Source organism: Pan paniscus, chromosome 11, assembly GCF_029289425.2.
Source record: "Pan paniscus chromosome 11, NHGRI_mPanPan1-v2.0_pri, whole genome shotgun sequence".
Lineage (NCBI taxonomy): Eukaryota > Metazoa > Chordata > Mammalia > Primates > Hominidae > Pan > Pan paniscus.
Window position 1 is genome coordinate 86,725,991 of NC_073260.2, and position 19,974 is coordinate 86,745,964.

General features: G+C 38.5%; 2 protein-coding genes across 10 annotated transcripts in view; one reads left to right on the forward strand and one right to left on the reverse strand.

The window, feature by feature from the left end:
- The window catches only part of SHB (SH2 domain containing adaptor protein B), a 214,599-nt gene extending 210,427 nt beyond the window's left edge, over nt 1–4,172 (forward strand). For all 4 annotated transcript variants that reach the window (XM_063594378.1, XM_063594380.1, XM_063594384.1 and 1 more), the window contains one exon: nt 2,102–4,172. The gene's annotated coding sequence lies outside the window, so the exon portion shown is untranslated. The remainder of the gene's footprint in view (nt 1–2,101) is intronic.
- Nucleotides 567–19,974, reverse strand: part of DCAF10 (DDB1 and CUL4 associated factor 10) — a 61,108-nt gene continuing 41,700 nt past the window's right edge. For 3 of the 6 annotated variants that reach the window (XM_034967454.3, XM_008967744.4, XM_003805115.5), the window contains 4 exons: nt 7,617–7,819; nt 5,247–5,357; nt 2,399–2,544; nt 567–1,452 (listed from right to left, as the gene is read on the reverse strand). In XM_034967454.3, coding sequence (XP_034823345.1) covers nt 1,084–1,452; nt 2,399–2,544; nt 5,247–5,357; nt 7,617–7,819 — 829 coding nt within the window. In that variant the 3' untranslated portion in view covers nt 567–1,083. Of the gene's footprint in view, nt 1,453–2,231; nt 2,545–5,246; nt 5,358–7,616; nt 7,820–19,974 lie in introns of all 6 variants that reach the window. The other 3 variants (XM_055092018.2, XM_008967735.4, XM_034967455.3) reach the window with 2 other exon arrangements.

Here is a 19,974-nt window from a genome sequence, read left to right on the forward strand (position 1 = left end):
ACTGTACTTATGATAACAGCTTGAAGAGGACTGCAACTCTCCCCTCACGAATGGTGACAGAGTTGGCTTGTCACACCTGGCTCAGGGAAGAAAAATGAGTAAACCCCTACCTCTTTACTCTTGATTCCTCTTCCACCCTAATACTGTTAACACATCATCCTGTGTGATTCAAATAATCTGGCAGATAAAATACAGAAAATCTAAGTCATATTGTTCTTATCACTCTATGGCCAGATATTATACTAATCTAATTTAAAAAATCCTTTTCTGTGCAATAGAAATAACTAAAGCTCATTCTGTCTCCTTTCCTTTCTAATGCTGTTGATAGGAACAAAATATCAAGTAAGGATACATGCTAGAGATGTTAAATTCATACAAGTAAAGTAAATTACAAAGAGAGGTGGTAATATTTTTTTCTAGAATTTCACAATAAAATCCCTCTCACCATGAAAATCTTTTTATAATTTTAACAGGAAACTTAAAAGACATTTTGTTGCAAGACTATCTTAACAATTATAAGAATAATGCCATTATCTGTGCTCAATATAGATAAACATAACAGTAACTTTAAAAGGCCAAGTATACTCATAAGTGAGGATGAAATTTATTTTTCAACAACCAATATGCCAATATCCAACTTCTAGGTTTTATTCAATTCTAATGTCATGGGTTTCTCCTACCCCAGTCAAAACTCCTGCCAAATGTCCACAAAATTGACACCAAAATCAAAAAACACAAAGAAAGAGAGGGTCAGGGAGAGGGAAAGAGAAATAGAGAGTGAGGAAGGAAGGAACTTGACAAGAGCTACCATGCAAAATGACCAGAAGAACTGGAATTCAGTGGCACAGATCAGCAGGAGCAGAGGAATGCTGAAAAAGATGATGCTGCATAGAGTCTAACTTGGAGATGCCTGTATGATGCTGGATGACCAAGTACTAAGGTCACAAGTGTGTTCATGGACCCATAAGAACCAGGATCTTGACCCAAACTTATAAGATCTTCTAAAAAGAAAATACTTCATCTAAATTGAAGCAATTCCTAAGTCAAACACCAGAAGAGTTCCTTATTTGATGTAAGTTGTGCCTAAAACTTTGGCTGATACAAAGAAACCCGTCCACTAAGGCACCCTGAGGCAATCTGACAATGTGTTGGAGAGAACTTTGTTGTCAGTACCACATCATTATGAGAGTACAGAGAACGGATCACCCGCAGGGGACTGGCTTCTTTGGGCAAGCAGTCAACAAGTTCACTGCACTGTTTGTCAAATCCCAACAAGCGAATCCCATAGCCATGTGGGGAAGAAATCATTCGTCCATCGGGGCTGAAGCAAAGTTCTTTGATGTAACCCCTGCCTACATTGGCTTCTTCAATGTAATGAGTCAGTCGTAGAGAACAGCGAGGTGAGACAGGTCGCACTGGAGCTCCTTCTTGGAATTCATAGACACAAGTACACTAGGGGGAGAGAAGGGAGACAAACCAAGTTTACAGAGCCCAAATAGTGCTACAGATATTCCTTATTTTTAAAAAGCTCAACAGATTGCCAAAGCCACAGAATTTTTACAAGAAATCACTCAGAATAATGCTATCCCCCTCCCAACTAACAAAACTTGTAGGCCCCGTACTTTCTTATCTTCATAAGCTGAGGTTATTCTGTGTTATGATGCTTTAAAGCCTTTTGTTCCCTGAGGCTGCCTGTGACTTTTGTAGTAATACATTCTCTTTTCTAAGGGCAACAACAATGTTGATATTTTAAAAATTCCTGGAGTACATCCAAGCCCTAGAGTATCTTACCTCTTCCCCTACACAATTCAAAGGCTCTTCTCTTCTCTCCTTTCAGTTGTGGCCTCTAGGACCAGTGAGATCCTTGGAAGACTCTTGCTTTCCAGAGTGATGAGAATCATAAAGTCATTTAACACCTTTCCCCCTAGTCATCAGTATAGTCCCTTCCTTTCCCAGAGTTTCCCCTGGTTTTTAAAAAAAGAAAATTATGATACTCAATTGGCTTAGTAAAATCTCACATTTAGCCAGCTTAGCTGAAACATTTCAGACCTATGTTTATTATACAAGGGGTTTTTGTTTGTTTGTTTGTTTGTTTTTTTAGGGTGAGATGAAAGAGGCAAGATTTAAGAAGCTGGGCAAAAACTGAGCTGATGCTGGCCTTTAAAGTACCTCCCACCTTGCTCAACCCCAGCAGGAGAGGAATAAGAAGAGTTTGGAAGGGATAATGATACCATATGAAGCAAGAGAGGACAGAAACAGGAGAGTCGAGAAGCAGGATCTCTAGCAGTATGCCCTTGAAGGCAGAGACTGCAGTCAGCGATCGGCCTAAGGTCTGCACACACGGCAATGGCAATTTGTCCAATGAGCCCTGTTGAAGGTGGAGTGCTGCTGCCTGTACCTCCTCATCATCACTGTTGCTTGAGCACCGAAGAAGAGTGGCCCAGCCTTTTGGGTGCAGCTGTAAGGACGTGATGCAGTTTCCGTGGTCACTCTCACCAAGAACTTCAGGGGTTACGACTTCAAGACTATTTCGTGGTGAAACTCCTGAGATACAAGAAAATGAGGATGTGGGATTTGTATTATCAAAAAACTAAGGCAGTTCATCAAAGCTTTTTATTTCTGGCAGCCACCTCCCATGCCGTCATTCCTTAGTCTGCCCCTTATGCTACCATATGTTAAAGAGCGTGGTACTCCCCAATGTATGGTGTGTGAGTTTTGGCGGGGTGAAGGTGTGGGGAAAGGGTATAAATAGAACAAAAGATCCAAGTTCCCACAGCAGTAATTGTCACTGACCTAAGGCTAAGGCATAGAAGCTGACTAGGGGTTCTTTTATTTGGATCTTACATCTCAGAAAGCTCTTTATTTAAGTAAGAACCAAAGTTATGTGACATGAAAGGACTCTAGAAAGGTAAAAGGTAACAATTCTCCTCTCATTGGTCCTGGTGCTTTCTGGTCCAGAGAAGGAAATACTTGGAAGCCATGAGGATTGCCTTTTAAGCAAATAAAAAGATCAGGACTTAAGCACCTGCAATAACAACACTATAAACAAAAAATAAAATGTTGGAGGTAAGAAAGGACACCTCACATAAAGGCATGTCAAAACAAGGGATGGGAGACATTGCCAATCATAGACTCTACTATGCCTCATCATTTCCTTCTACCTAACTCCCAATGAAAATGACTGCTGGAGTAAGGCACTGTTAATAATAGGAATATGTTATATCCTTCAGGTGCGTGAAAAACCACTTTCATAGACACTGTAAGGAAGCAACTTAGAAATTTAATAGCAAGAGAAATATTTCAACACTTCTCTGACTGTGGAAGGAGTTATTTTGAAGGCATTGAGCTCCCTCTGTCAGATCCTTTGTGAATTGCTTGTCAAGCAGATGTGTTACCTTCTTTCTAAAGATTCCCTTTAGATTACTACATCATTAACAGAAACCTGTGAAGCTCTAAATTACACTGCTATAACAAAACTATACTGAAATAACTATTTCACATATGATTGAACTTTAACAATTTTAGAGAAAAATATACTCTTATTTTAATAATTAATTTGGAAAACCTATAACAAAACCAGACAAGAAATGCATTCTAAGTAGGTGGTTTGCTAACTGTGCTCCTTTGGGGTTCCTCAGGAGATGGCAAAAGTGGGGAACCACGTGTGGGCTGAGGTGTAGATGGAGTGGGGAAGGCTGGAGGGTCAAGAGCCTCCCTAATTTTTCTTGAACCAGAGCTACTTTGATTTTATTTGTGCTACATCTCTAAGAATCCACAGCAGATTTCATGTCAAAAATAGAGTTCTAATGCTGAAATGCATTTGAAAGCCTCTGCTCTATACAGCTATTATATCTGCCAAAGGATAGTGTTAACATACTCTGACATCTGAAGATCCAGGATTTCCAACATTTAGAGCAACTTCACCTATAAGCCCCACCTTCTCCCATGTTTTCCCTCTCTTTTCACCCTCTCATTTTCCTCTTCTTCCCAGCCTCCTCGTATATCATCTCTTCCCTCATTCTTAACTCTCTGTGGCATAGAACTGCTGTATATTTGTGTTTGTGTGTTTACCACTGGTCAATAACAAGCAAGCATGTTAACTATTCTTCTTAAATTAAGTTTCTTTTTCTTGTGGATGGTGTAGTCAATCAATAAAGATTTTTCTCAATGATTATTAGAAGCCTTGACTTGTTTCCCATAGCACAAGTAGAAGGAGAACAGGAAGAATCTGCAAAAGATGTTTGTGTTACAAATCAAAGGAAAAATGTTATACTTCTGGGCATAAATCTTTAAATTTAAGAGGAGGAGCCTTTAACCTTAAAGTGAAATATCACAGACTTCAATATCCAGAGGCAAGTGGATAGGCCATATAGGTTAGAAAGAGCTCTTAAACCATTCTACTGACATAAGTAGCCATGCAAGATAACCAGCATCTACTAGGCAAAGCCACCCAGTGAAAACACAAATTAGAAGTCTAAGATTTAGTCTCTGCCCAAAATAACAAGGTAGAGAAATGTCTATCTCTAAAAGTGACCCAAAATGACAAAAAAAAAAAAAAAAGCAAGCCATATCTGGCTCTTAATACTCAGTTCAAAAAGAGAAGAATAAACAATGAATGGTATAAGAGCTTAGACGTCAATTAGTATGAAGAGGAACAGTATGTGGAATTTGTATAGGCAGAAACCATTTCAACTGGGGGGGTGTGGTGGAAGGTATAGGGCAGAGCAACTAGTTCTGCCAGAATGGCTAGGAAAAAACTGGGAAATACAGAGAGGAGCCAGATGGTAGCTCACTTTATCCTACAAACCCTTGGAAGCTGTCAGGCATTGCACAGACAAGGAAATGGCAGAGCAAAAACTCTGAGGGTAACCAGGTGACTTTCACAATTACCTGAAAATTCATGCCTTATATTTATACAGAGCTTTCACGTGCATAATCTCATTTAATTTTCACAACAATCTTGATTGAAATCTATATTTCTGAACTACTTCCTCTCCAAACTAGACCAAACTAAGTCCAGCTAATAAAACCAAAGCTCAAGTTCTATTAAGATTTAACTCAAGATATTCAACCCCAGGGACTCTCGGTTAGCTTTTTGAAGCTGATGACTGAGGGATAAATCACCTCATCTCCATTGCTTTTATTTTTATGGATTAAAACCATAAAACTGGTTTTAATCAATCAATAATTAATCAGATTGGCATAATCTGTTGTTACAAGATTACAAAATCCAACTTTTAACCTACCTTCTCTTTGAGAGGCTCGTGACATGTGTTTCTCAGAAGAATTAGAATCACTATGATGACAAGGTGAGCCAGAAACTCTAGGACCAGATGAACTTGATGAAGTGGTCAAATCTTAAAAATATAAAAAATTCTGACAATAAACCTAGCATAACTCTGGTAGTGGCTCTTAACTTTTTAATTATCTACTCGAACCATAGTTTTAAAATTTTAAAAAAATGCTCATATATCACTGGCCTATAAGACTGAGGAAGGCAAGACAGCTCTTTGAAGTGTTCTAAGATCTAGTCCCTTTCTGAATCTTTTATATCAAAGACTTGACTATGTGAAATAAAAATGAAAAACCAAATAATCATAGGAGCGTCTTTGGATCCTCATCATTTCTGTACTAAAATGGAACCCAAAAATTCCATGAAAATGAAAACTAAGCTCTTAAGCCTATTGTTTTATGTTAAAATAGGGTGCAAACAACAGGCCCATTAACAGAAACATGAAGAGATTCTTCTTTAAAGTATACCAAAAACTTCCATTATCATTCTTGAAATTACGTGAATAGTCTTTTTTTTTTTTGAGACAAGGATCTTGCTATGTTGCCCAGGCTGGACTCCTAATTCCTGGGTTCAAGTGATCCTCCTGCCTCAGCCTCAGCCTCCTGAGTAGCTGGGCCTACAGGCATGCACCACTGTGCCAAGTTTATGTGAATACTGTGAAATGTGACATAAAGTTTACATTGAAAAAATAAAATGAGTATCAGGTAGTGGAGTCTGATATATTACTCCAAATAGCAATGTCTATTTCATCATCACACTTTGCTAGTGGTCCCATACCTATGTTAAGAATTCTTACTAGTCTAATTTCCTGTAATGTTATTTAGTATCAGAATTACCATTAGAAAACTGAAAACCTTGTTGGTTTTTGAGTTGAAATAGGCCAACTAGACATTCAAAATCACTATTTCTCACTAAGTTAGAGTTGCTTATCATGTTTAACTTAAAAGGCAAATTTGAATCTCAAAGGATTATACTCGTATATTTATGAAATCCCTTGTTTGCAAGTAAGTTGGTAAAACTTAAATTTCTGCTTTTGACAGTTATGCCAGGCACTGCAGTACAATGATGTCTGTACTTTCCCAGAGGAATCTTCAGAAGTGGTCCTGTGCACAAGGAGAAAGATTCCAACCTTTTTTTTCATTTCCTTTTTTTTGGACACAGGGTCTTTCTCTGTTGCCCAGGGTGGAGGGCAGTGGGGCACAGTCATGGCTCACTGCTGCCTCAACCTGCCAGGCTCAGGTGATCCTCCTGCCCCAGCTTCCTGAGTAGATGGGACTACAGATGCATGCTAGCATATCTGGCTAATTTTTGTATTTTTCGTAGAGACAGGGTTTCACCATGTTGCCCAGGCTGGTCACAAACTCCTGGGCTCAAGCGATCTGCTCACCTCAGTCTCTCAAAGTGCTAGGATTACAAACGTGAGCCACTGCACCTGGCTAAATTTTTAAGTTATTTGTAGAGATGAGGTCTTCCTATGTTGCCCAGGCTACCCTTGAGTTCAACTCCTGGGCTCAAGCGATCCTCCCACCTTGGCCTCCCAAAGTGATGGGATTACAGGTGTGAGCCCCTGCACCTGGCCCCACCATTCAAAGCTGCCTTTTAATAGCAATTTATTAGCATTCTATGTTCCAAATGCTTAAGTCTTTTTTCCCCTGGATTTTTGTTTATAATGTAAATGATGGGTATGTCCCCACACCAGTCCCTTCTTTCCCAAAGGTAGATGAAATATAGTCTTTTTTAAATCACATAATGTTGATAAAATACAATACGTACATTTTTCTGAACCCTAAATTCTCTTAAGTCTAACAAAATCAGCAATGGGAGAAGAGACAGAGTTTTAGCAAGAGAGCGTTTAGAGAGTAATGAGATAAGATGGCACCAGCTACCTGTGTCTGGACATCTATAAGTCTAGGATACAGATAAAACTAAAACTCTATATTGACCATAATTTAATAAAAGCTCTGCTTGATTCCAGAAGGACTTAAGACCTTGTGCCATCACTAATTTTTGAGATAGTGATGATTCAAAATTACTGATGAAAAGATCCTGTGGCTAGCATAAAGCTGAAAGAAAATACTTTAGGGTCAGCAGTTATTCCTCCTAGTCCATTTGTGATTCAGAGGTACATATGAATGATATGTCAGAGATACATACAAATCATTATACTTGCTTAGATAAAAACCCATCAATGAGCTTTCTAAAGAATGCCTTTTAAAAAATTGTCTTCCCTTTTCCTGCTATCATTCTCAGAAAAGAAACCTATATCATCTCTATGTTTGAGATTCTCGAGAAAAATCTTTTTGACCAAAAAAGAAAAGCTTACCTGAACTTGAAGTAGTTCTTCTTGCTCTTAAAATGGGATAGCTGCCTACTTCTAAAGACTTAGTTAAGTCAAGATCATGCAAAATTAAGAGATATCCAGAGGACGTTGAAATCAACATTTTGGAACAATCTGGTGTTAACCTCATTCGCATGAGAAAACGTGTGTGAAAGAATTTCTTATGTGGACACCCATCTTCTGTATACCTACAGGAGAAACCAAGCCAACAAAATCTAGAGTTATCATAAATATAACGGTTCAGTAGTAATCATATTTTTTGCCCTTCAAAATAAAATATAGGGAGGATGAGAAGAGCTTGGTCAATGGGCTCAAAATTACAATTAGGAGGAATAAGTTCTAGGGTATTAATATTGCACAGTAGGGTGATGATGGTTAATAGTAAGATACAGTATATTATAAAATAGCTAGAAAAGCGACTGTTACATGTCCTTACCACAAAGGAATGATAAGTGCATGCTAATACTGATTTGCTCATTATACAACATATATGTGTCAAGACATCAAATTGTACCCTGTAAATATGTGCAGTTACAATGTGTCAATTAAAAAATATTTGAGGCCAGGCATGGTGGCTCATGCCTGTAACCCCAGCACTTTGAGAGACCAAGGCAGGAGGATTGCTTGAGCCTAGGAGTTCAAGACCATCCTGGGCAAGATGGTGACCCCATCTCTACAAAAATTTAAAAAATTAAAATAAATTAGCTGAGTGTGGTGGTGTGCACTCAGAGTTCTAACTACTCAGGAGGCTGAGGTGGGAGGATCACGCGAGCCTGGGAGTTTGAGGCTGCAGTGAGCTATGATCACACGACTGCACTCCAGCCTGGGTGACAGACAGACAGACCCTGTCTCTATTCAAAAAAAAAAAATTGAAACTTCAAAAATGAGATGTCTTTCCAATAAATTTTACTTTTTATGTTAATAATTATTATTTAAAATAATACATGTTGTTTTAATCAATTGTGGACTAATAATATTGTAATGATCATTAAATCCAGAAGAAATGTAACACTAATAGCCCTGTGGTCACAGAAAACAATTTTTAAAATTAATGTCAGTTTACGTGCATATTTTTGATGCCAATAAGAATGATCAGTAGGCTGGGGGTGGTGGCTCACACCTGTAATCCCAACACTTTGGGAGGCTGAGGCGGGAGGACAGATGGAGCCCAGGATTTCAAGACCAACCTGGGCAACATAGCAAGACCCTGTCTCTACAAAAAATAAAAAGTTAGCTGGAGACTGAGGTGCGAGGCTGGTTTGAGCCTGGGATGTGGACGGTGCAGTGAGCCATGATTGCGCCACTGCACACCAGCCTGAGCATATAACAGGATATAATTCTATGAGAAAATATAATGAAAATGAGTACCAGAAGAAAAAGTTGTAAAACTTCCAGCTGTTAAAAAAAATAGAATTTACAGTCAATGTATATTGAGATTTACATACATGCTTAACAATCTTTTTGCTCATCATTCCTTCATTCATCTCCAAAATTCCTTTTTTGATCCTTTCTTTCTGAAGTATATCCCTCAGAATTTTTTTTTTTTTTTTTGAGATGGAGTTTTGCTCTTGTCGCCCAGGCTGGAGTGCAATGGTGCTGTCTCAGCTCGCTGCAACCTCTGCCTCCCAGGTTCAAGCGATTCTCCTGCCTCAGCCTCCCAAGTAGCTGGGATTACAGGCACGCACCACCGCACCCATGCCTGGGATTACAGGCATGAACCACCATGCCCGGCCAGAATTTTTTAAAGTTAGACTTTGTTGAGGTAAATGCTCTCGCTTTTTATTGTTCTGAAAATCTTTTTTTTTTTTTTGAGACGGAGTTTCACTCTTGTTGCCCAGGCTAGAGTGCAATGGCGCGATCTTGGCTTACTGTGAACTCCGCCTCCTGGGTTTAAGCGATTCTCCTGCCTCAGCCTTTAAAAAAAATAAAATTTTTTAATGGTGTACATGATGTTTCAAATATGTATATATTGTGGAATAGCTAAATCAAGCTAATTTTTATATATATATATAACCTCACATACTTAACATTTATGATGATAACACTTAAAATCTACTTTTAACAAATTTCAATTATATATAATAACAACAGTAAATTGTCATTAACAGTGGTCATCATGTTGTACAATATACATCTCCCAAGTAGCTGGGATTACAGGCACCTGCCACCACATCCAGCTAATTTTTCACATTTTTAGTAGAGACGGGGTTTCACCATGTTGGCCAGGCTGGTCTCAAAATCCTGACCTCTGGTGATCCACCGCCTTGGCCTACAAAAGTGCTGGGATTATAGGCGTGAGCCACCATGCCCAGCCTGTTCTGAAAATCTTTATTTCACTCTCTTTTAAGAGACTGGGTCTCCCTCTGTTGCCCAGGCTGGGGTGCAGTGGCATAATCATAGCTCACTATAACCTCAAATTCCCAGGCTCAAGGAATCTTCCCACTTCAGCCTTCCAAGTAGCTGGAACTACAGGTGTGCACCACCACTCCTGGCTAATTTTTAAATTTTCTGTAGAGATGGGGTCTTGCTGTGTTGCCCAGGCTAGTCTTGGAACTCCTGGTCTCAAGTGATCCTCCCACTTCAGCCTCTCAAAGTGCTGAGATTATAAGTATGAGCCACTATGCCCAGCTCAACTCATCTTATTGAATAAAGGTTTAGCTTAGCATATAATTTTAGGTCGTTGTTTCCTTCTGAATATTTAGGATAATTTTCCACAGAGTTCTATTTTCCATTGTTACTATTTGTGAGTCTGCTATTAGTCTGACTATTACTTTGTGTAATTTATCTTTTTTCCCCCCTCTGGTTAATCTTCTCTCTGTCTTTAGAGTACTGCAATTTCACTGGTATATGTAAATTTGGATCTCTTTTTATTTATCTTTACTGGGATTCATTTGACTTTCCAAGTCTTAAGATTCGTATTATTCATATATTCTGAAAGTTTCTCAGTCATTATTCCAATATTGCCTCTCACTGATTTTCTCTATTCTCTTAGAGCTCCAAATATATGTATGAAACATTCATGTTTGACTCTCCTTTTCTTATAACTTGCTTCTTTATATTTTCTATCTTTTCATTTCATTTCAATATCTTTTTCATATTATATTCCGGGTAACTTTTCAATATCTATTTTCATATATATTTATTTATTTATTTATTTATTTATTTTTTTGAGACAGAGTCTTACTCTGTCGCCCAATGCAGTGGCGTGATCTTGGCTCACTGCAACCTCTGCCTCCCAGGTTCAAGCGATTCTCCCGCCTCAGCCTCCCGAGTAACCGGGATTACAAGCGCCTGCCATCACGCCCAGCTAATTTTTGTATTTTTAGTAAAGATGGGGTTTTACCATGTTGACCAGGCTGGTCTCAAACTCCTGACCTCAAGTGATCCACCCGCCTCGGCCTCCCAAAGTGCTGGGATTACAGGCGTGAGCCACTGTGCCCAGGCAGTTTATGCCCTTTATTTTAAAATTTGCTTATTGGCTAGGTGCAGTGGCTCATGCCTGTAATCCCAGCACTTTGGGAGGCCGAGGTGGGACGATCACTTGAGCCAGAAGTTAGAGACCAACATGGGCAACATAATGAGACACTGTCTCTATGAAAAAATGCAAAAGTAGCCAGGCAGAGTGTCACACCTGTGGTCCCAGGTACTTGAGAGGCTGAGGTAGGAGGATGGCTTGAGCCCAGGAGGACAGGGTGGTAGTAAACTATGATTGTGCCACTATATTCCACTCTGTCTCTCAAGCTGGAGTGCAATGGCACAATCTCGGTTCACTGCAGCCTCCTCCTCCCAGGTTCAAGCAATTCTCCTGCCTTAGCCTCCCAAGTAGCTGGGATTACAGGTGTGTGGCACCACACCCGGCTACTCTTTGTATTTTCAGTACAGACAAGGTTTCACCATGTTGGCCAGGCTGGTCTCGAACTCCTGATCTCAAATGATCCACCCGCCTTGGCCTCCCAAAGTGCTGGAATTAGAGGCATGAGCTACCGCACCAGGCCTAAAAAAATGAGTTTTTTTAATGGTGTACATGATATTTGAAATATGTATATATTGTGGAATGGCTAAATCAAGCTAATTTATATATATATCCTCACATACTTAGCATTTATGATGATAAAACTTAAAATCTACTTTTAACAAATTTCAATTATATATAATAACAACAGTAAATTGTCATTAACAGTGGTCATCATGTTGTATCTTATAAATCTCTTGACCTTTTATTCCTCCTAACTGAAATGTTGTATTTTTTTACCAAAGTTTCCCCCAACTGTACTCCACCCACCTGTCCCCAGTCCCTGGTAACCACCATTCTACTATCTGCTTCTATGAGTTTTTGACTTTTTTAGATTCTACATGTAAGTGATATTTGTCTTTCTGAGCCTGGCTTATTTTGTTTAATATAATGTCCTCCAGGCTCATTCGTATTGTTGCAAATGACAAAATTTCCTTCTTTCTTAAGGCTGAATAGTATTTTGCTGTGTATATTACAACATTTTTAATCCATTCATTCATTGATGGACGTTTAGGTTAACTCCATATCGTGGCTACTGTGAATAGTGCTGCAATGAACATGAGAGTGCAGATATCTTTTCGACATAGTGATTTAATTTCCTTTGGATATATACCTAGTAGAAGGATTGTTGGATTTATATGGTAGTTCTATTTTTAAGTTTTTGAGGAACCTCCCTACTGTCTTCCATAATTTATATCTAATGACCTTTGTTAAATCTTACTAATTCTGATAATTTCTCTGAGGAATTTGTAAGATTTTCTATATAGAACAGGGAGTAGAAAACTTTGGCCTATGGGCCAAATTTGGCCCACTTTTATCTATTTTATGTTTTAAAGACAGGGTGTCAATCTCTTGCCCAGGCTAGAGTGCAGTGGTGCAATCATGGCTCACTGAAACCTTGAACTCCTGGGCTCAAGGGGTCCTCCTGTCTCGCCCTCTTGAGTACCTGGGACTACAGGCACACATGGCCACACCTGGCTAATGTTTTAAATTTTTTTTTGTTGTTGTTGTTAAGATGGAGTCTTGCACTGTTGCCCAGGCTGGAATGCAGTGGTGCCATCTCGGCTCACTGCAACCTCCGCCTCCCAGGTTGAAGCGATTCTCCTTCCTCAGCCTCCTGAGTAGCTGGGATTACAGGCACCTGCCACACCTGGCTAATTTTTTTGTATTTTTAGTAGACACGGGGTTTCACTATATTGGTCAGGCTGGTCTCGAACTCCTGACCTCATGATCTGCCCACCTCAACCTCCCAAAGTGCTGGGATTACAGGTGTGAGCCACTGTGCCTGGCCATGTTTTAAAATTTTTTTAGAGATGAGGTCTCACTATGTTGCCCAGGTTTGTCTCAAACTCCTGGGCTCACACAGTCCTCCCACCTTGGCCTCCCAAAGTGATGGGATTATAGGCATGAGCCACTGTGCCTGACCACTGCCTGGTTCTATAAAGAAAGTTTGTATAAACACAGCCACATCTATTCATTTATGTATCATCTATGACAGCTCAGAGACCATGTAGTACACAAAGCCTAAAATATGTACTACCTGGTCCTTTACAGAAATAGTTTGCCAACCCCTGATATATCATCTGTGAATAATACTGTTTTCTTCTTTCCAATCCATATATAATTGTTTTCTTCCTTCTTTTATTGCACCAACTAGTACCCTCCCCCGCTTCACCCACCCCATGACACTGATGAACAGTAGTGGTAACAGTGAGCAAGCTCTCCTTCCAGATTTTAAGGAGAAATCTTCTTAAGGTTCACCATTTTAAAATGTGCTATAATTTTTTAGTATATACTTTTGATAAATTTCCTTCTATCTCTAGTTAATTAATGATTCAGGAGTTTCATTGAGGTATAACTTACATGCCATAAAACTCACTCATTTTAGGTGTAAATTAAGTTTTTTTTTTTTTTTTTTTTGAGACAGAGTCTCGCTGTGTCGCCCAGGCTGGAGAGCAGTGGCGTGATCTTGACTCACTGGAACCTCCACCTCCTGGACTCAAGCAATTCTCCTGCCTCAGCCTCCTGAGTAGCTGGGATTACAGGTGCCCACGACCACGCCCTGCTAATTTTTGTATTTTTAGTAGAGACGGGGTTTCACCATGTTGGCCAGGCTGGTCTCAAACTCCTGACCTCAGGTGATCCACCCCCCTCGGCCTCCCAAAGTGCTGGGATTACAGGTGTGAGCCACCATGCCAGGCCGCAATTAAGTAATTTTTTAGTAAATTTACAGAGTTGTGCAATCATCAACACAATCCAGTTTTAGAACATTTTCATCACCTTAAGAGATTCCTCCTGCCCATTAGCAATCACTTTCTGTTCCCACTCTCAGCTCCAGGCAACCACTAATCAACTTTCTGTCTCTATAGATTTACCTATTCTAGATATTTCATATAAATAGAATCGTACAGTAAGTAGTCTTTTGCAAGTTGGCTTTTTTCACCCAGCATAATTTTTTGAGGTTCATCCATGTCATAGCATGTATCAATTATTTGTTTGTTTTCATTGCTAAATAGAATTCTGTTGCATACATCCACCACATTTTGTTTATCTGTTTACCACTTGCTGGATATTTGGATTGGTTCCATTTTTGCTTATTATGAGTGCTACTGTAAATATTCATGTACAAGTCTTTGTGTGGCCATATATGTTCATTTCTCTTGAATAGATATCTAGGAGTGGAATTGGTGGATCATATGGTAACTCCATGTTTAACATTTTATGAAACTGCCAAATTGTTTTCCAAAGTGGCTATTCCATTTTACATTCCCACCAGCAATGTGGGTTTCAGCAATCAGGGTTCCAGTTTCTCCATATTCTTGCCAATACTTGTTATTAATTAATAATATGGAGTCTTCGAATCCATGAACATGGACTATCTCCCCATTTATTTACAACTTCTTATATTCCCTTTAGCAATGTTTTATAGTTTTCAGTGTACAAATCTCATACCTCTTTTGTTAATTTTATTCCTATGTATTTTACCCTTTTTGATGCTATTGTGAATTAAATTATTTTCTTCATTCATTTTTGGATTGTTCATTGCTTATAAGTAGAAATACAATTGATTGTATATCTTGCGAATTTACTAAACTTGTTTATTAGGTCTAGTGGATTTCTTGGTAGGTTCCTTACTATTTTCTATATACAGAAACATATTTCCTGCATATGAAGACAGTTTACGTCTTCCTTTCTATTCTGAATGCCTTTTCTTTTTTTTACCTGATTGCACCTCCAGTATAATTTCAAAAAAAAGTGGTGAGAGCCTTGCTTCCCATCTTAGGGGGAATGCATTCAGTCTTTCAATGTTAAGCAAGATTCTTAGCTTTTGAATACATTCCCTTTTATGCCTAGTTTTATCACAAAGATTTTGTCAAGTGCTTTTCTGTCTTGATTATCATATGGGTTTTGACCTTTATTAGTATAATGTATTACATTAACTGATTTTGGGAGTTAAACCAACCCTGTATTCCTGGGATAAATTCCACTTGGTGATGACATAAAAATGTTTTTATATATTGTTAGATTTGCTAATATTTTGTTGAGGATTTTTCCATCCTTTTTTTTTAGGAATATTTATGGTTTCTATTCTTTTTTTTTTTTTTTTTTTTGAGATGGAGTTTCACTCTTGTGCCCCAGGCTGGGGTGCAATGGTGTGATCTTGGCTCACTGCAACTTCCACCTTCTGGGTTCACATGATTCTCCTGCCTCAGCCTCCCGAGTAGCTGAGATTACAGGCATGCACCACCACACCCAGCTAATTTTGTATTTTTAGTAGAGGTGGGGTTTCACCATGTTGGCCAGGCTGGTCTTGAACTCCTGACCTCAAGTGATCCACCCGCCTTGGCCTCTCAAAATGCTAGGATTACAGGCATGAGCCACCACACCCAGCCCTGTAGTTTCTATTCTTATGGTGTCTGTCTGGTTTTAGTATCAGGATAATGGTAGACTCAAAGCATGAGTTGGAAAATATCCTGTCTCCTCTATATTCTGGAAGAGTTTGTGAAGGACTGTTATTATTTACTATGTAAATATTTGGTAGAATTAATCAGTGAAGCCATTTGATTCTGGGCTTTTCACTGTGGGAGTATTTTTAAATTACCAATTCAGGCCAGTCACAGTGGCTAACACCTGTAATCCCAGCACTTTGGGAGGCCGAGGCGGGCAGATCACTGAGGTCAGGAGTTTGAGACCAGCCTGACCAACATGGTGAAACCCTGTCTCTACTAAGAGTACAAAAATTAGCCAGGGGTGGTGGTGGATGCCTGTAATCCCAGCTACTTAGGAGGCTGAGGCAGGAGGATCACTTGAACCTGGGAAGCAGAGGTTGCAATGACTCCATCTTTAAAAAAAAATTACCAATTCGGTATCTTTACTTGCTGTAGGTCTGTAAGTCAATAGATTTTCTATTTATCGTAAGTCAATTTCAGTAATTTGTGACTCCTTAGGTGTCTATCTGTTCATCTGTGTTGCCTAATTTGTTGCCATAAAGTTGCTCATAGTACTCCTTATTAATCCTTTTAATTTCTGTAAGGTTGGTTATGATATCTCCTCTCTTTTGTTTTTAATTATGACTAAATGTTGAATCTTATTCCTCATTTGAAACAATCATACAGATTTACCCATTTTATCTGTTAATGTGGGTAATTATATTAATACAATTTCTGTTGATAAACCATCTTTTCATTTCTTGAGTAAGCCCAACTTGGTCATGATATTTACTATAATGTAGGGTTCAATTTCTTTGCATTTAGAATATTTGTATTTACATTCATATTACAGATTGGTCTTTCTTTTTTTTAATATTATCTTTGTTAAGTTCGGGTATCAAGGTCATACTAATTTTATACATGATGTAAGAATTCCCTTTTTCAATAATCTGATCAGTTTAATAAAATTAGAATGTTCCCTCTTATTTGCAATATTTGGTAGAAGTCACCTGTAAAACTGACAGACCTGCTCTTTTATTAGTACTGTAGGTAGTTTTTAACTCATTTTTTCCATTTCTTTAATGGCTGTGGCAGAGGTGATATTCAGAATATTTAAATAACAAGCACCGCATGAACACTTGCCAGTCAGAATAGATGCAGATGGCTGTGCTGGAACAGGGTCCTGGAATCGCCATATTGTGTAAGGGGGACTTTTGCTGCTGAATCACGGGAAGGTTTTGTGGGAGGTATCTCTAGAAGAGGGGCCTGGGTAGTCAGAGGGTGTCAGAGGGTAACTCAGGGCAGTGCCTATTTACGAATTGGTATGGAAGAAGTTCAATCTTTTAACAGTACTTCAGCTGAACCAGTACATATTGGCTAAATATTAGTCCTAGTAATAGGTCTATTTCAGGTTTTCTATTTCTTCCTTGGCCAGTTTTGCTAAGGTGTATTTTTTTAGTAAACTGGCTATTTCATCAAAGTTTTCAAGTATATAGGGATAAAGCTCATCTATCATCTTCTTCTATATTGTTGTCTCCTTTTTATTGCTGATATTAGTTATTTATGTCTTTTTTCTCTTGATGAATCTTGCCAGAGAACTGCCTATTCAATTAGCTTTTTTCAAAGAGCAGGCTTTTAAAAATCCTCTATTATATTTTCATTTTTGACATCATCAATTTTATGCTTTTATACTTATCATTTCCATACATCTACTTTCATTGGGTTTATCCTTTTACTTTTTTCCAGTTTTTTGAGTAAGATGCTTAGTTCATCAATTTTCAACCTGTCTTCAGTATGATTTCTTCTTTGATCCATAAATTATTTAAAAGTGAGTTTATAAGTCTCTAAACATGAGAATTTTTAATTAATAACTAAATGATACTAAGAACAGGGAAAATGGTTTGTGTGATAATAGTTCTTTGGTACCAGCTGAAACCTACTTTGTAGTTCAGTACATGCTCAATTTTTGTACTGGTTCTAAGTTTGCTTCAGAGGATGTTTTCACTAGTTGTTGGTAGCAGAAATCTAAATATGTGTAATACATCAAGCTTATTAATAATATTTAAATCTTCCACAGCCTTATCCATTTTTGTTTGTTGTTGTTGTTATTTTTCTTTTTTGAGACAGAATCTCACTCTGTCACCCAGGCTGGCCCACTGCCACCTCTGCCTCCCAGGTTCAAGCGATTCTCCTGCCTCAGTAGCTGGGATTACAGGCATGTGCCACTAGGCCCTGCTAATTTTTGTGTTTTGTTTATTTTTGTTGTTGCTGTTGTTATTGTTTTGAGACAGAGTCTGACTCTGTGGCCCAGGCTGGAGTACAGTGGCACAACCTCGGCTCACTGCAACCTCTACCTCCTGGGTTCAAGTGATTCTCCTGCCTCAGCCTCCCAAGTAGCTGGGATTACAGGTGCCAGCCACCACGCCTGGCTAATTTTTGTATTTTTAGTAGAGATGGGGTTTCCGCATGCTGGCTAGGCTGGTCTCGAACTCCTGACCTCAGGTGATCCATCCACCTCGGCCTTCCGAAGTGCTGGGATTACAGGTGTGAGCCACCACACGTGGCCTAATTTTTGTATTTTTAGTAGATTTGGAGTTTCACCATGTTGGCCAGGCTGGTCTCCTGACCTCAAGTGATCTGCCCACCTCAGCCTCCCAAAGTGCTGGGATTACAGGCGTGAGCCACCATGCCCGGCCCATTTTTGTCTGTCTTATCTAGATAAGTAAATGAGAGAATGCTGTTAATATTTTCCACTGAGATGGAGATTTCTCACTTCTTTCTTGGAATTCTGTCCACTTTTACTTTTTATAGTTTTATGCTATGTTTTTAGGTGCATACAAGCTTTTATATTTTAGTGAAAGTAATCTTTTGTTATAGTACCTTTTTATCAGTAATGCTTTTTGTCTTAAACTTTATTTTGTTTGCTATTAATGTAGCCACAACTGTTTTGTCTTTGACGTATAATTGTTTGTTTTTTCTCATCCTTTTACTTTCAACTTTTCTAGGTTTGTATGTTTTAACTGTGTCCCTTACAAAGAAAATACAGTTCTGTTTTATTTTTAATCTAATCTAACACTGTCTATTTTTAACTGGACAGTTTAGCCCATATACGTTTATCACAGTTATTAATATTTGGATTGAAGCTTAGGTTATCTGCCTACTAGTTTTATGCTTTGTGAAATAACAAAAAATATTTTTCCTGAAATTAAGGAAATTTATTTTGTAAGCTAGTTTTCATCATGAACTATACAACTTGGTCTCCTTCCTGTATAATTTTCTCCAACTTTTTAGTTGCAGTATATGACTAGTTTTGTGCTTCCTAATTTACCTGTTCTTTTAAATAATTATCTTTTTTCCTTCCCTTCTCTGCTTCTATGGGATTGATCATGTTTTATTAGTTTTTTACCCTCTACTAATTTGGAAGTTACATTTATATTTCTATTCAAATTTTATTTCTAAATTTTAGTAAACAAATTCATTTAGTAGGTATGCTTGTCTTTGTCTAAAGATAACCAATAGTTTTTGCCTTCCCGAGTATGGGTAGCTAGAAATCTCCAAGAATAGCCCCTCTCTTTTTACATATGACCTCTAAAAAGAATATTTCGAAAATGATGGCCACACACAGTGGCTCATGCCTGTAATCCTTGTATTTTGGGAGCTGAGGCAGGAGGATCACTTGAGCCCAGGAGTTCAAGACCAGCCTAGGCAGCATAGCGAGACCCCGTCTCTACAAAAAATAAAAAATTAGGTGGGCATGGTGGCTCATGCCTATAGTCCTAGCTGCTCAGGAGTCTGAGGCAGGAGGATCACTTAAGCCTGGGAGATCCAGTCTGCAGTGAGCTGTGACTGTACCACTGCACTACAGCCTGGGTGACAATGCGAGACCCTGTCTCAAAAACAACAACAAAAACAAATATACACAGAAATGATCATGGTGTGTTTACTATATTATTTCACCATAGCTAGCAAAGCAGGCATATTTTAATTGTTTTTCAAACTTCAACTCTTTAAATATCAATTTCTTTATAAGGAGACATTTTGTTGGAATGTTGCACAACAGAGGCATAACTGGCATTTTAGGTGGGACAACTAGTCCACTGTGCACACTGACCTGTGTACTGCAGGATGTTTAGAAACTCTGGTCCTTGCCGACTACATGCTAGTAGATAGTTCTCTTCCCCCACAATGACAACCAAAACTGCCCCACGCTTTATTCCTAAACATTCCCTTTGAGATCAGTAACATTCCAAATGAGAACTACTCTTTTAATGCATGAAAACAAAGAACAAAAATTGCAAAATAAATATATGTAGAATTGAGGGAAGAAAAAGTGAGAAACAGTTTAGTTTCACAGGAGAAATAACAAAAATATTTTTCCTTAAATTCAGGAAACTCTTTTTTT